Source organism: Prosopis cineraria, unplaced genomic scaffold, assembly GCF_029017545.1.
Source record: "Prosopis cineraria cultivar Desert tree isolate PC_DT_omini unplaced genomic scaffold, ASM2901754v1 PC13, whole genome shotgun sequence".
In the NCBI taxonomy this organism is placed as follows: domain Eukaryota; kingdom Viridiplantae; phylum Streptophyta; class Magnoliopsida; order Fabales; family Fabaceae; genus Prosopis; species Prosopis cineraria.
Window position 1 is genome coordinate 36959743 of NW_026555344.1, and position 10921 is coordinate 36970663.

Here is a 10921-nt window from a genome sequence, read left to right on the forward strand (position 1 = left end):
CTAAATAATTACATTTTTTTAATTAATCTACGTGATAACCATCAATATTTTATTGTCCGTGTTAATAGATCTTATCAGTATTACCATGCTCATTCTGCCATTCTTAGTTATTTTATGCAAACTATGCTCATTCCTAAAGGAGTTTTATACGAGGTGGAAAAGTTAAGTGGGAATTTCTTTTGGAATCAATTCGAAGGTAATAAGAAGCTTAATCTCATAGCTTGGAATGATATTAACCAAGAGGGAAAAAAAAAAAAAGAGGGGGCTTGGTATTCAAAGATCTCCATACTCAAAATAAGGCTTTTATGTTCAGTTCAAGTTATGCTAGGGGATCCTTTGTAAGTTTGATGGCCTTTCGGTATAATGCTTATGAGCAAAATATAAATGTGACTGTGGGGGCGATCTTAATATTACAAAGAAGAAAGGAGCCTCTTATACCTGGACAGGAATTGTGAACTGTGAAGGTTTAGGATTACTTTCTTAAAGGCATTAAGAGGAAAATTAGAGAGGAAGAGACACCAAATTTTAGCGGGATAGGCGGCCTAACTTGAAACAACCCCTTATCGTCTATGTCACTAACCATGGGATGGTTTGTAACTCGAGAGCCTTGGTTTGGGACTTTGTTACTGATGAAGGTAATTGGGATATTTTGAGATGGAGATAGTGTCTTCCTCAAGTGGTAATAAACTCTTTGTGCAAAATCAATGCTCCTAGTACAAATGGAGCTAATAAATATAGTTGGATTGGATCCACAGATAGAACTTTTTCTATTAAGTCTGCTTATGATTTCATTCTGAGATTAGGTAATACTTGGTCTAATCCAAGGTGGACTTCTTTTTGGGGATGGTTGGTTCTTGAGAAAGTCAAGATGTTCTTCTGCCAAGTGACTCATGAGAGACTCCCAAATAATTCCCTAAGAGCCAAGAGAATTTTTACTGATAATTCTCACTGTCCATTCGAGTCAATGAGGAGGAAAATATTATACACATACTTCAAGATTATCCTAGAGCTCGTGAGTTCTAGAGAGTTTCCATTAAACCTAACATGCTATAATAGTTTTTTCATGGTGATTTGCAGGAATAGCTATCTTGGAACTCGACCCATAATTTGGGTTCTAGTAACGTCAAACACCGGCCATAGGTGAAAACCTCTGGCATTGTGTGCTGGACCTTTTGGAAAACGAGATGTCAGAGAATATTTGGAGAAATTGATCCATTATCAACTAGGGAAGTTGCTCATGCATGTTTTATTCAGCTTATGGAGGAGAATATTAATGGTACATTTAAAAATAGAATCTTCCATGTTGCTGCAGATTCCCAGATGCTTTAGAGTCTATCGCCACTTGAGTTTATCCGTATACATGTTGATGCTTCAATTCAACAAAATCAGCAAGCTACCTGTGAAGGTGTGATCAGAAATTCACAAGGTTACTGGATCTTGGCTTTCAAAGAGAACTTGGGCTCATGAATGTGGTTACGGTTGAATTGCTCGCTATCAAAACTGGAATGGAAGTTTTCCAGCAAATAGATCTTACAAAAGTGAAATTATTTTCTGATTCCCTTTAAGCAATTATTTTACTAATGAGAGGTGGGTGGATGGTCACAGGTTTAGAAACATTTTGGAAGATACAAGGGGCATAATCATTGTAGATTGGGAGCTTAGTATCCATCATGCTTATAGAGAGAGCATTAGTTTTGCAAGTTATCTAGCTAGGAATGCAACTAGAGTTGGCCAAACTGTGCAGATGATTCCCACTATTCCAAAAGAGTATAGAGAATTACTGCAGGTTGATTGTGCTCATTGGTGTTAATTGCTTTTGTGTCATTGTCTTTTAATTTGCGTTTTGATGTAATTTACCCTAAGCTTTAAGCTTGCCTCTTTGTACTGAAAAAATTTTAATTTAAATGACTTGCATGATGATTAGAGAAAACATAAACATCTAAATCAATAAAAATTAAATTTGAAAGACCAAATCAACAACTGAAACAAATTTAAAAGACTAAAAGTATTGTTTCCCCTATTAATCATCAACATTGTACTTTTAAAATATAAAATTAAAATAAATACACCATTAAGATGTGATAAACTGTGGAGGGTGGAGATCATTTCTCAAATATCCCTCCACCTAGTTTCTTTTTAGGGAAAATTATGGAGAGTGATCCAATATTAATTATTACAAAGGATCATAAAAATTAAAATTAGGATGGAGAACAAAAGTAAGTATAATCGACTATAATAACTCTTTCTATAAAATTTGTCAATAATATATCTTAAAATTAATGTGGCGCTTCACAAATTACAAGAATACTCTTTTAAAAGATAAGGTTGTGCAGGTTTTAATTCCATACAAAAAAAAGTAATATTAAATTTAATTAAATTAATGTAATTTTAAAAAATCCTTACAATTAAATAATTCAATCAATATAATTTTAAAGTCTTTACTTCCAAAAAATTAAATCATATAATTTAAAATATCTTTACTTTTAAATAATTATTACATTTTGTCAAAAACGCCATGTCTCAATCTATGAACTTAAGGACTTTCAAGGCAAATGATATTATTAATTTGTTAAGGATTATTGACATTAATTTAGCTTTATTTTAGTTCGCTGTTTTTCATCTCCTTGTTATATATATATATATAAAGAAATAAATTTATCTCAAATAATGTATTTTTGTCTATTAAATAAAACGTGTGACATGTCATCAAAAAAAATTTAGAAAATTTGATTAGGGATAATATAGTATTTTTAAATTTATATTTTAATATTTGATTCTTCTAAATAATTACTATTTTTAATATCTCTCCAAAAAAATTATTTTCTTCATGTCCTTCGTTATGATTTTCCCTTCTTTTTATAATAATATTAAGTTATAAATTTAATGAAACATAGATAATAAAATAAAAATATAAATGAGTAGCTTCCTTTTTATAATTTAAAAAAAATACTTTTTTTTTTTAAATCTTACTTTATTAATCTTACCAAGCAGTTGTTTCCTCCCATTGACTCTGTACATGAGAGCACCACCCTCCACTCTATATAGTGTTAAAGCATTGGCGCTCACACAATATTCTCCAAACCTGAGGCTTTTTCTTTCTCTCTCTCTCCAAAATCTGAATCCTTTGCTCCTCGAATTGTCTTCTGCTTCTCTCTCTGTGATCTGACTTTTGAGGTCCTGGTTCCTCACATCCACAAATGTGTTTTTCAAAGCGTGGCCACAGATTCTTCAAATTCAGAATCATAATTCTGTCCCTGTCTCCCATCTCTGGTCATTTCGTTTTCTGAACTGTTTCAATCCCTTCAAACCCTCTCCGTCCACAATTATCTTCAACCCTACCTCTCGCTCTCTCCCCTCTTAGCCCTAGGGCTCATAATTCCCCACTCCAATTCAAAATATCTCTCAAGCAGAGGCAGTTTTTAGCTCTCTGCTTCTCCTTCTTCACACCCAAATGATTTCCCAGAAACACTACGAGCTTTCTCATGTTGCTGTTGAAATGTCCTCCATTATTATGCTCAGTATTGACTACTCGAGGCTCTTCTGGTTATTGTTTGGCGTCTTCTGTTATGAGAATTACGAGGGGAAGCCTCGGATTTTCTAGCACTCTCTCTTTCTCTCTCTGTTCCTTCTTCTGTTCATATAACCACACACTCTGTTTCTGAGTTGAATTTATTACTGTCAGTACTTGTTTTCTTATATATAAACATACACATACATACATATTTAAACGTGAAGCATCGGTTCGATCAGTATCTGTTGGTGAGGTTTTTCTGGGTTGAAGTCCCCGGCCATGAACAAGATGAGATTAGGAGGCGTGGCTCAGATTCATTATGTCGAAAAAGACCCATCTGGACGATATGGACGAGTAAATCCCTGTTATTTCGTTCCTGTTTTTCAATCTGGTTGACTTTTTTTTTTTCCGAGCAATAACTGATGCTGCATAAATTGACTATTTTTTATGATGGATATGATCTTTCAGTTATCAATCTGATCTAAGAAATATTGTATAGTGACTCTGTTTGTTTGATCATGGTGCTACTTGATGTTGCCGAAAACTGCTTAGAAAAATTTCAAAACAATCAATTTTGGAGAAAGAGTAGGTTAGATGCTTGACGGGCTTGAATTCACTTTAGATCAGTGGTCTATTATGACCAATATGGTCGAATTCGTAGGATTAATCAGCCTGCATGCTAATCAAAGAGAAAAGTCGACCTCTTTTCTTCTTTATCTATTTTTTTAATGAAGAAAAATCAAGCACGATATTGCCTAGTGGGCATGACATAACAAGACTTGTTCACATGACATGTCTTCCTCACTTTCTCACGCAAGGTCAACCCTCTGGCTCTCCAAGAGCCAAGAGTCACTCCAAGAGATGGAAACTGAATGTGTGAAACATATTACTTGTTGGTGTTAATTAATGATATATAATTGTGTATTTTAGACAATAATCAGTGTGTTAATAATAACTGTGTTTTTTTGTGATTATTGGTACAAGTAGTTCAGGGATGTTCTGGGGAAAGGGGCGATGAAGATTGTGTATAGAGCATTTGATGAGGTGTTAGGAATGGAAGTGGCTTGGAACCAAGTCAAGCTTGGAGATGTGTTTCATTCCCCAGATGAGCTACAACGCCTTTATTCAGAGGTTCATCTTCTCAAGAACCTTGATCATGACTCTATCATGACCTTCCATGCTTCGTGGATCGATGTCCACCACAGAACCTTCAACTTCATCACTGAACTCTTCACCTCCGGCACGCTTCGAGAGTAATCCACCATCTCTTATTGTTATACTCTTTGACATAGATTCATCATGAACAGATGAACTATCTGTGTTCATTGCGTTATCTTATCATGAGGTTAAACATATACAGGTATAGGCAGAAGTACCATGGAGTCGATATTCGAGCTGTGAAGAACTGGGCTCGTCAAATTCTTAGGGGCTTGGAGTATTTGCACTGCCACGATCCGCCTGTGATACATAGAGACCTCAAGTGTGATAATATCTTTGTCAATGGCCATCTGGGGCAGGTCAAGATTGGCGATTTAGGCTTCGCGGCAATCCTTCGTGGCTCTCAACACGCCCACAGTGTCATAGGCATTGTTTCTGTCTCCCTCTAGCACATTATAAGCAATGAAATGATTAATCTAATTACAAATCCTGTTTGTATGAGAACTAAAAAAATTTCTACTTTGGTGTTAAACTACAGGTACACCTGAATTTATGGCACCAGAACTGTATGAAGAGGAATACAATGAACTAGTAGATATATACTCCTTTGGGATGTGTATGATAGAGATGCTTACCTCAGAGTTTCCATACAGCGAGTGCTCCAACCCAGCACAAATATACAAGAAAGTCACATCAGTAAGATTCTTAGGACACATAATTAGTCTAACTTTTTCTTCTTAGATCTGAGTTATGTTGACAAACCTTAGATAATTTGGTTCATCAGGGGAAGCTACCAGATGCATTTTACAGAATCCAAGACCTGCAAGCCCAGAGATTTGTGGGAAAATGTTTGGCAAATGTGTCAAAGAGATTGCCGGCAAAGGAACTCTTGTTGGACCCTTTTTTAGCCACGGTCCAACTCGAATCACTGCCGCCACCCTGCCTGCCATTACCAAAGATTCATCAAACTAACAAGTCAAGTTCCAATTCAGTAGCTGCCAAGGTGCATCCTTTCATGGCTGAACAAATAAAGAACACAAACATGACAATAACAGGGACAATGAATGAAGAAGACGACACAGTTTTCCTAAAAGTACAAATTTCTGACAAAAACGGTATGCACCATGCAGATTCAAAATCAGCAGCCTTCTAGACATATATTTTTCTACGTTGATTGTGTGAATTAAAAATTTGTTTCATGAAAACAGGACATGTTAGGAACATATATTTCCCCTTTGACACCATAAATGACACTGCGATGGACGTGGCCATTGAGATGGTGAGGGAATTGGAAATAAGCGACTTGGAGCCATTGGAGATAGCTCAAATGATAGAGGAAGAGATATTAGCTCTGGTTCCAACTTGGAAGGATTGGGGCACTTCTCAGTATCCACGTCAGCACAGCTTTAGATATGAAGAGGAGGAAGATATCAGCAACCACTATCCTTTTTTCTCACCATCTTCTCGATCTTCCTCTCACGGTTCTCCCCCAATGCTTAGCTTCTCTAGCAAGACCCTCTTTGGTGACGACAATAACCATCTCTCACTTGCACAGGATTGGCTTCAAGGTATAGATAGACCTTCATATAATAACAGTTAAATCTTATCTGAATTCATTCTCTGAAATCTGAACTCTTCTGGTCTGTATAAGCAGACGCTTCCTTTCTCGACGATGCAAGCTCAGAAAGCTCTATGAACTCCTTCAAGTATGCGAACATGAATCACTGCGAGCTGGTGGGCGTTGAAGATGAGCATGAAGCAAATTACAAGTGCTCAAGGTTCTGTCCTGCACAAGAGATGGAAGCCAATTACAGTAAGCAGATGAGCTACGGAAGAACAACAGGCTTCTCCTGCAGGAGATGTGGTGATCATCGGCCGGCGAGCCTGACGAGAATGAGGTCATATGTGGATGTGAGGAGCCAGCAGTTGCAGAGATCGTTAATGGAAGAGATACACAAGAGAAGGATGTTCAAGACAGTAGGGGCAATTGAGAACATTGGCTTTCAGGATCCTACATGGAGGTCTGCTTCCTGAAAGAAACAAGGATATGCTTCGCACGTAGAAGCCTTATGGATTCTAGATCATCTTCTTGTAGCTTTGGGTGGTTTTGTGTATTAATCGTCATGCTTTGCCTTTTGTTTTCTTATGTCCTGTTATACAAATAAGGGCGTCTGAAGCTTCCACTTGATTATAAAGAACATTATATAAATATCTGGAAATAAGTCATCATATTCATCAACTTCCTAAAAAAAACAAAGATTAAATGATAGCAAAGTGTGCAGAAGGTCTAAATAAACACAAAATGCAAGCAATTGCATTATTTTGAAATCAAGATCTGTCATTTACCTTGCTATAGGGTTGAGCAGAATTGTAGCTATTCAACGAATCAGTCTTAAAGGAGAAGAAATTAAAGCAAATAATGAATCCTTTACTTTCTCGAATAAAGTTTCGGATCTAAGAAAACAGAAGTTTTATGGTTGCACAATATATACGTGCCGCTCAGAATCAATATATTATTATTATTGTTATTATTTTGCCAACGAGAATCAATATTTTATAGGAAAAAATTTATATACTTAAATTTATATATATAGTGTATTTGTTTTTAATTAAATCAAGACATATAGATCTTGTATGAATTATTCATTTTATAATAAATTATTGTTATTAATTTTATTTAATATATTAAGATTTAATTTTTTTATATAAAAATAAGTATATAAATCTTACCCTATTTTATAATACACTTAACGAATCAATATTTTTTAATCAAAATTATATTATATTTTAATCTAAAAAAATAAGTTTAAAAAATTTGAACTTGTCATTCACCTTTTCAAGTATTTATAAATATAAAAATAAATTACTGATATCAAGAAGATTTGATTATTATTATTATTATTATATATATAAAAATTTTTATGGATGTAACCTTTTATATATTTGATCAAACCCCACCTCTTCCACATGAGGCGGCCGATGATGAAAAAAATTTGTCAAATGACTTTGTCTCATTTTGAAGTGGTTAGCTTATGAATATACTTTTCTAATCAGCGAAAGAAAAAAAAAAGAAAAGAAAGAAAGAAAAGAAAGAAAGAAAGAAAGAAACATTTGCCTAAGCTACAGATTTGTCGATATGGTGCATGAATTAGCTCCATAGGACGAAGCGAGAAAACTGAAAACCCGAATTTTCTGCTCTGTTTTTTTTTTTTTTTGGGGTCAATTTTCTACCCTAGTGACACGATGCGAAACCGTGAGATTTACCAATTCCAGCAAGCGATCGTCATGAAGATAGACCTGCGTTACCTCTATCCAATGCATGAAGGTTGAAACAAGAAGCATTCATTTCTGCATTTCTTAGATTGATTCAGCCATCATTCTCAACAAATATCTCCAATCATCCATCAAGCGTCATGCCACTCTCGCGCTGTCGCAGCCAATTACCGGTACCACCGCCGTCTCCGGTGCCGACGGCGAAAGGATCACGCAACGCCGCGAACGAACCCTTGAGGCATTACCTGGACAACACACCACAGGACCTTCCCGAACTGACGCTGCCGGACGCACACATGCCGGCGGCGATGAGAAATCCGGCGCTGCCGGCTGTGATCGATTACCAGAAGCTAAAAGGAGGGACGATGGACCCGGTGTTGAGGTCGTCAGCGAAGGCATTCGGAGCGTTCGGGATCTGCGGTCATGGGATTTCGGAGCAGGATTTGAGAATAATGATGAATGAAGGTCATCGCCTTTTCGAAGACTCCGACGCTCACTACCACAACAAGAAGCGTCACCGTCTCAAGGACACGATCCCCTGCGTTCACTCTCGCAAGGGTACTCTGGAATTCACAGCTCCCAAATTCTTCGATGATCACAAACATCGCAAATTTTGGTAAACAATCTTTAAAGTCCAAACTAATGATTATTGGGTCATTCACGGTTCACCACTTTGTGGACTGAAAGGCTAAGTGTTTTTTTTTTTTCATGGACAATTGGGCCAGTGCGTGGTTCAATGCTGGGCTTATGCCCAAACTTACTAAATTTGAATTTCTACAAAGTTAAACCCAAAACTTTATTCATGTTCATATACTTTACTGAAAACCAAACTAATTATTAAACTGATTAAAGCATTGATTCAAAGATTAAGGGTTAAAAGTGTAGTTGAATTGTAATCAGATTAATTATAAACAAAACATTTTACTAAACTAGTCAAGACGCTAGTTAACCAATTCAATTATACAAGTTGACCCAAATTTTCATATTGTGCATGTACATATAAATGTATGAATTTAACTAACAAGGGAGTTAAATTTAACAGAAGAAGCTAATCCTTTATAATATGATAAATTAATGTTTGAATTCCTTATGCATAGGATACAAATAGGGAATGTGGCAAGTAAACTGGAGGGAATAGTGGAGGAAGTGATAATGGCACTTTCAGAAGAACTGAAGGGGAGGATAGAAGAGATGGAGAGCGTGATTTGCCTGTGTAGGTATCCCCATGATGGTAATGGGACAGAACAAAACGACACATTGTGGGATCATGCCTTGCGTTTCTACCTTCCCATGGAACACTGCATTTTCTACATCCAATCACAAAGAGGTCCTCTTTCCTTTGATGCAGCTCCTCACACTATTGTCATCACCCTTGGCAAACAACTTGAGGTATGTCATCTCATTCTCTTTAAGCTTGGAACAAGCTAACCATGGAATCCTGTTAAAGCAGTGCTCATTTATAAGCATCCGGTTAGTAAAAATGTAACTTCACAAAAGAATATATTCATTCAATGAGTTAGAAGATTAATCCAATTTAATCAGAGATTTTAAGTTTAAATCTTGAATATGTAGCAGCGATTAAATTCTTGATGAAATATATACCTTTAAAGAAATACTTGCAAGTTGCCAACCAAATTAATTTAAGTTAAAACCTAGGATACTAGCGAGGAAACAAAAAATATAAAAACTATCAAGTACTTGAATCAACTGGTAAGGGATTATTCCAATTTAACAATTGATCTTTAATTTGAGCCTAATAACATAGCATTGTTAAAACACAATGGTAGAGCCTATTGCTTGAAAGGGTCCTGCAATACTCTATTCATATTAATTTGAATATCTATTAAGTTCTCTCAACTAAATGTGAGATATGTCTAAGATATGTGGCACACTTCAACCCTACTTCTAATATAATAAACTCATTTAATTATGAGTAATTTGTACATAATTTTACAAATGTATTTTGAGTCATGAGGCCTGCTTTGACTAAGATAATTAAGGGCACATAAATCAGTTCACTAAAATTTTTTTGCAATTAAAGTTTTCTGTTTATAAACTGGACTTGAACATAAATCATGACTCATATTCAATTTGTGACATTTGGGATATGTGTGTACACATGTGGGCACAGGAATGGAGCGAGGGAAGATTGAAATGTGTTCGTGGGGAAATGATATTCATGCCAAGCAGAATGGACAAGAGCAGTGATGCCTCTTTTTCCATAGAGCTCAAGTGTTCCTCTTCCAATCTCAAATACACTTCTCAGCCCCATCACTCTACCACCGTCATCACCTTGCTTGATCAACTTCTCTTTCTACTTTGCCTCTCATTTTTATACAAATTCTTACACTTCATTTTTTGACCCTCATCTTGACTAATCCCTCCTATCATATTTATAAGATAGAAAGAGATAAATTTTTGAGTCTTATTTATAAGGTATATTATTGATGTTTTACTACAAATTTTTCCTTTTACTTTCCATTAAATGCTAACAAGAGAAGATACATTATTAAATTCTTTTTATGATCCTATTTATAAGTCATTTTTAATATGTTTTATTGAAATTAAGAAAAATCTTAAATCTATCTAAAAAATTTAATGAACTTTCAACCTTATTCTTATCAAAAAGAGATACTCCCTCCGTCCTAAATTATAAGATATTTTTATATAAAATCTCACATATCAATAAAATTCATTAAATATACTTTACAATCTTATTTTTTTAAAATAAAAATATAAACTTTTAAAAATATCATTCATTTAATACTCCATTGATAAAAGAATAATGAAAATATATGAGAAGAGTAATATTAAAAAGTATTATTAATTAAACCTTATTTTTATTAAAGTGTCTTATATTTTGAAATTCTAAATCACCCTTAAAAGTGTTTTATAATTTGAGACAGATGGATAATAACATACTTTTTCTTGCTTATCAATATTTAATTGAGGATAAAAGAGAAAAATTATGATAAATAT

At 35.0% G+C, this 10921-nt stretch overlaps 2 protein-coding genes and 1 long non-coding RNA gene across 3 annotated transcripts; 2 read left to right on the top strand and 1 right to left on the bottom strand.

Moving 5' to 3' along the window:
• Positions 1-3069: 3069 nt before the first annotated feature.
• Positions 3070-6878, top strand: LOC129291016 (probable serine/threonine-protein kinase WNK5). The gene is made up of 7 exons (XM_054928105.1): positions 3070-3865; positions 4499-4764; positions 4872-5095; positions 5208-5365; positions 5454-5784; positions 5878-6237; positions 6324-6878. The coding sequence occupies exons 1-7, from the start codon at positions 3791-3793 to the stop codon at positions 6701-6703; spliced, it is 1794 nt and encodes a 597-aa protein (XP_054784080.1). The 5' UTR covers positions 3070-3790; the 3' UTR covers positions 6704-6878.
• Positions 4192-5455, bottom strand: LOC129291017 (uncharacterized). Its single transcript, XR_008588609.1, has 2 exons — positions 5305-5455; positions 4192-5114 (listed from the first exon to the last, which is right to left on the bottom strand). It is a non-coding gene; the product is annotated as an uncharacterized LOC129291017 (long non-coding RNA).
• Positions 6879-7850: 972 nt separating the features above from the next.
• LOC129291824 (uncharacterized) lies at positions 7851-10377 on the top strand. Its single transcript, XM_054929363.1, has 3 exons — positions 7851-8558; positions 9040-9331; positions 10074-10377. The coding sequence occupies exons 1-3, from the start codon at positions 8083-8085 to the stop codon at positions 10302-10304; spliced, it is 999 nt and encodes a 332-aa protein (XP_054785338.1). The 5' UTR covers positions 7851-8082; the 3' UTR covers positions 10305-10377.
• The last annotated feature ends 544 nt before the right edge of the window (positions 10378-10921 follow it).

What these genes read in the sequence shown, in the direction of transcription:
- LOC129291824 (XM_054929363.1), top strand. Translation starts at nt 8,083, where the DNA reads ATGCCACTCTCGCGCTGTCGCAGCCAATTACCGGTACCACCGCCGTCT. An exon ending in CACAAACATCGCAAATTTTG is followed by an intron (nt 8,559 to 9,039) that starts GTAAACAATCTT and finishes CCTTATGCATAG; the next exon opens with GATACAAATAGGGAATGTGG. An exon ending in CCCTTGGCAAACAACTTGAG is followed by an intron (nt 9,332 to 10,073) that starts GTATGTCATCTC and finishes ATGTGGGCACAG; the next exon opens with GAATGGAGCGAGGGAAGATT.
- LOC129291016 (XM_054928105.1), top strand. Translation starts at nt 3,791, where the DNA reads ATGAACAAGATGAGATTAGGAGGCGTGGCTCAGATTCATTATGTCGAA. An exon ending in CATCTGGACGATATGGACGA is followed by an intron (nt 3,866 to 4,498) that starts GTAAATCCCTGT and finishes TGGTACAAGTAG; the next exon opens with TTCAGGGATGTTCTGGGGAA. An exon ending in ACCTCCGGCACGCTTCGAGA is followed by an intron (nt 4,765 to 4,871) that starts GTAATCCACCAT and finishes AAACATATACAG; the next exon opens with GTATAGGCAGAAGTACCATG.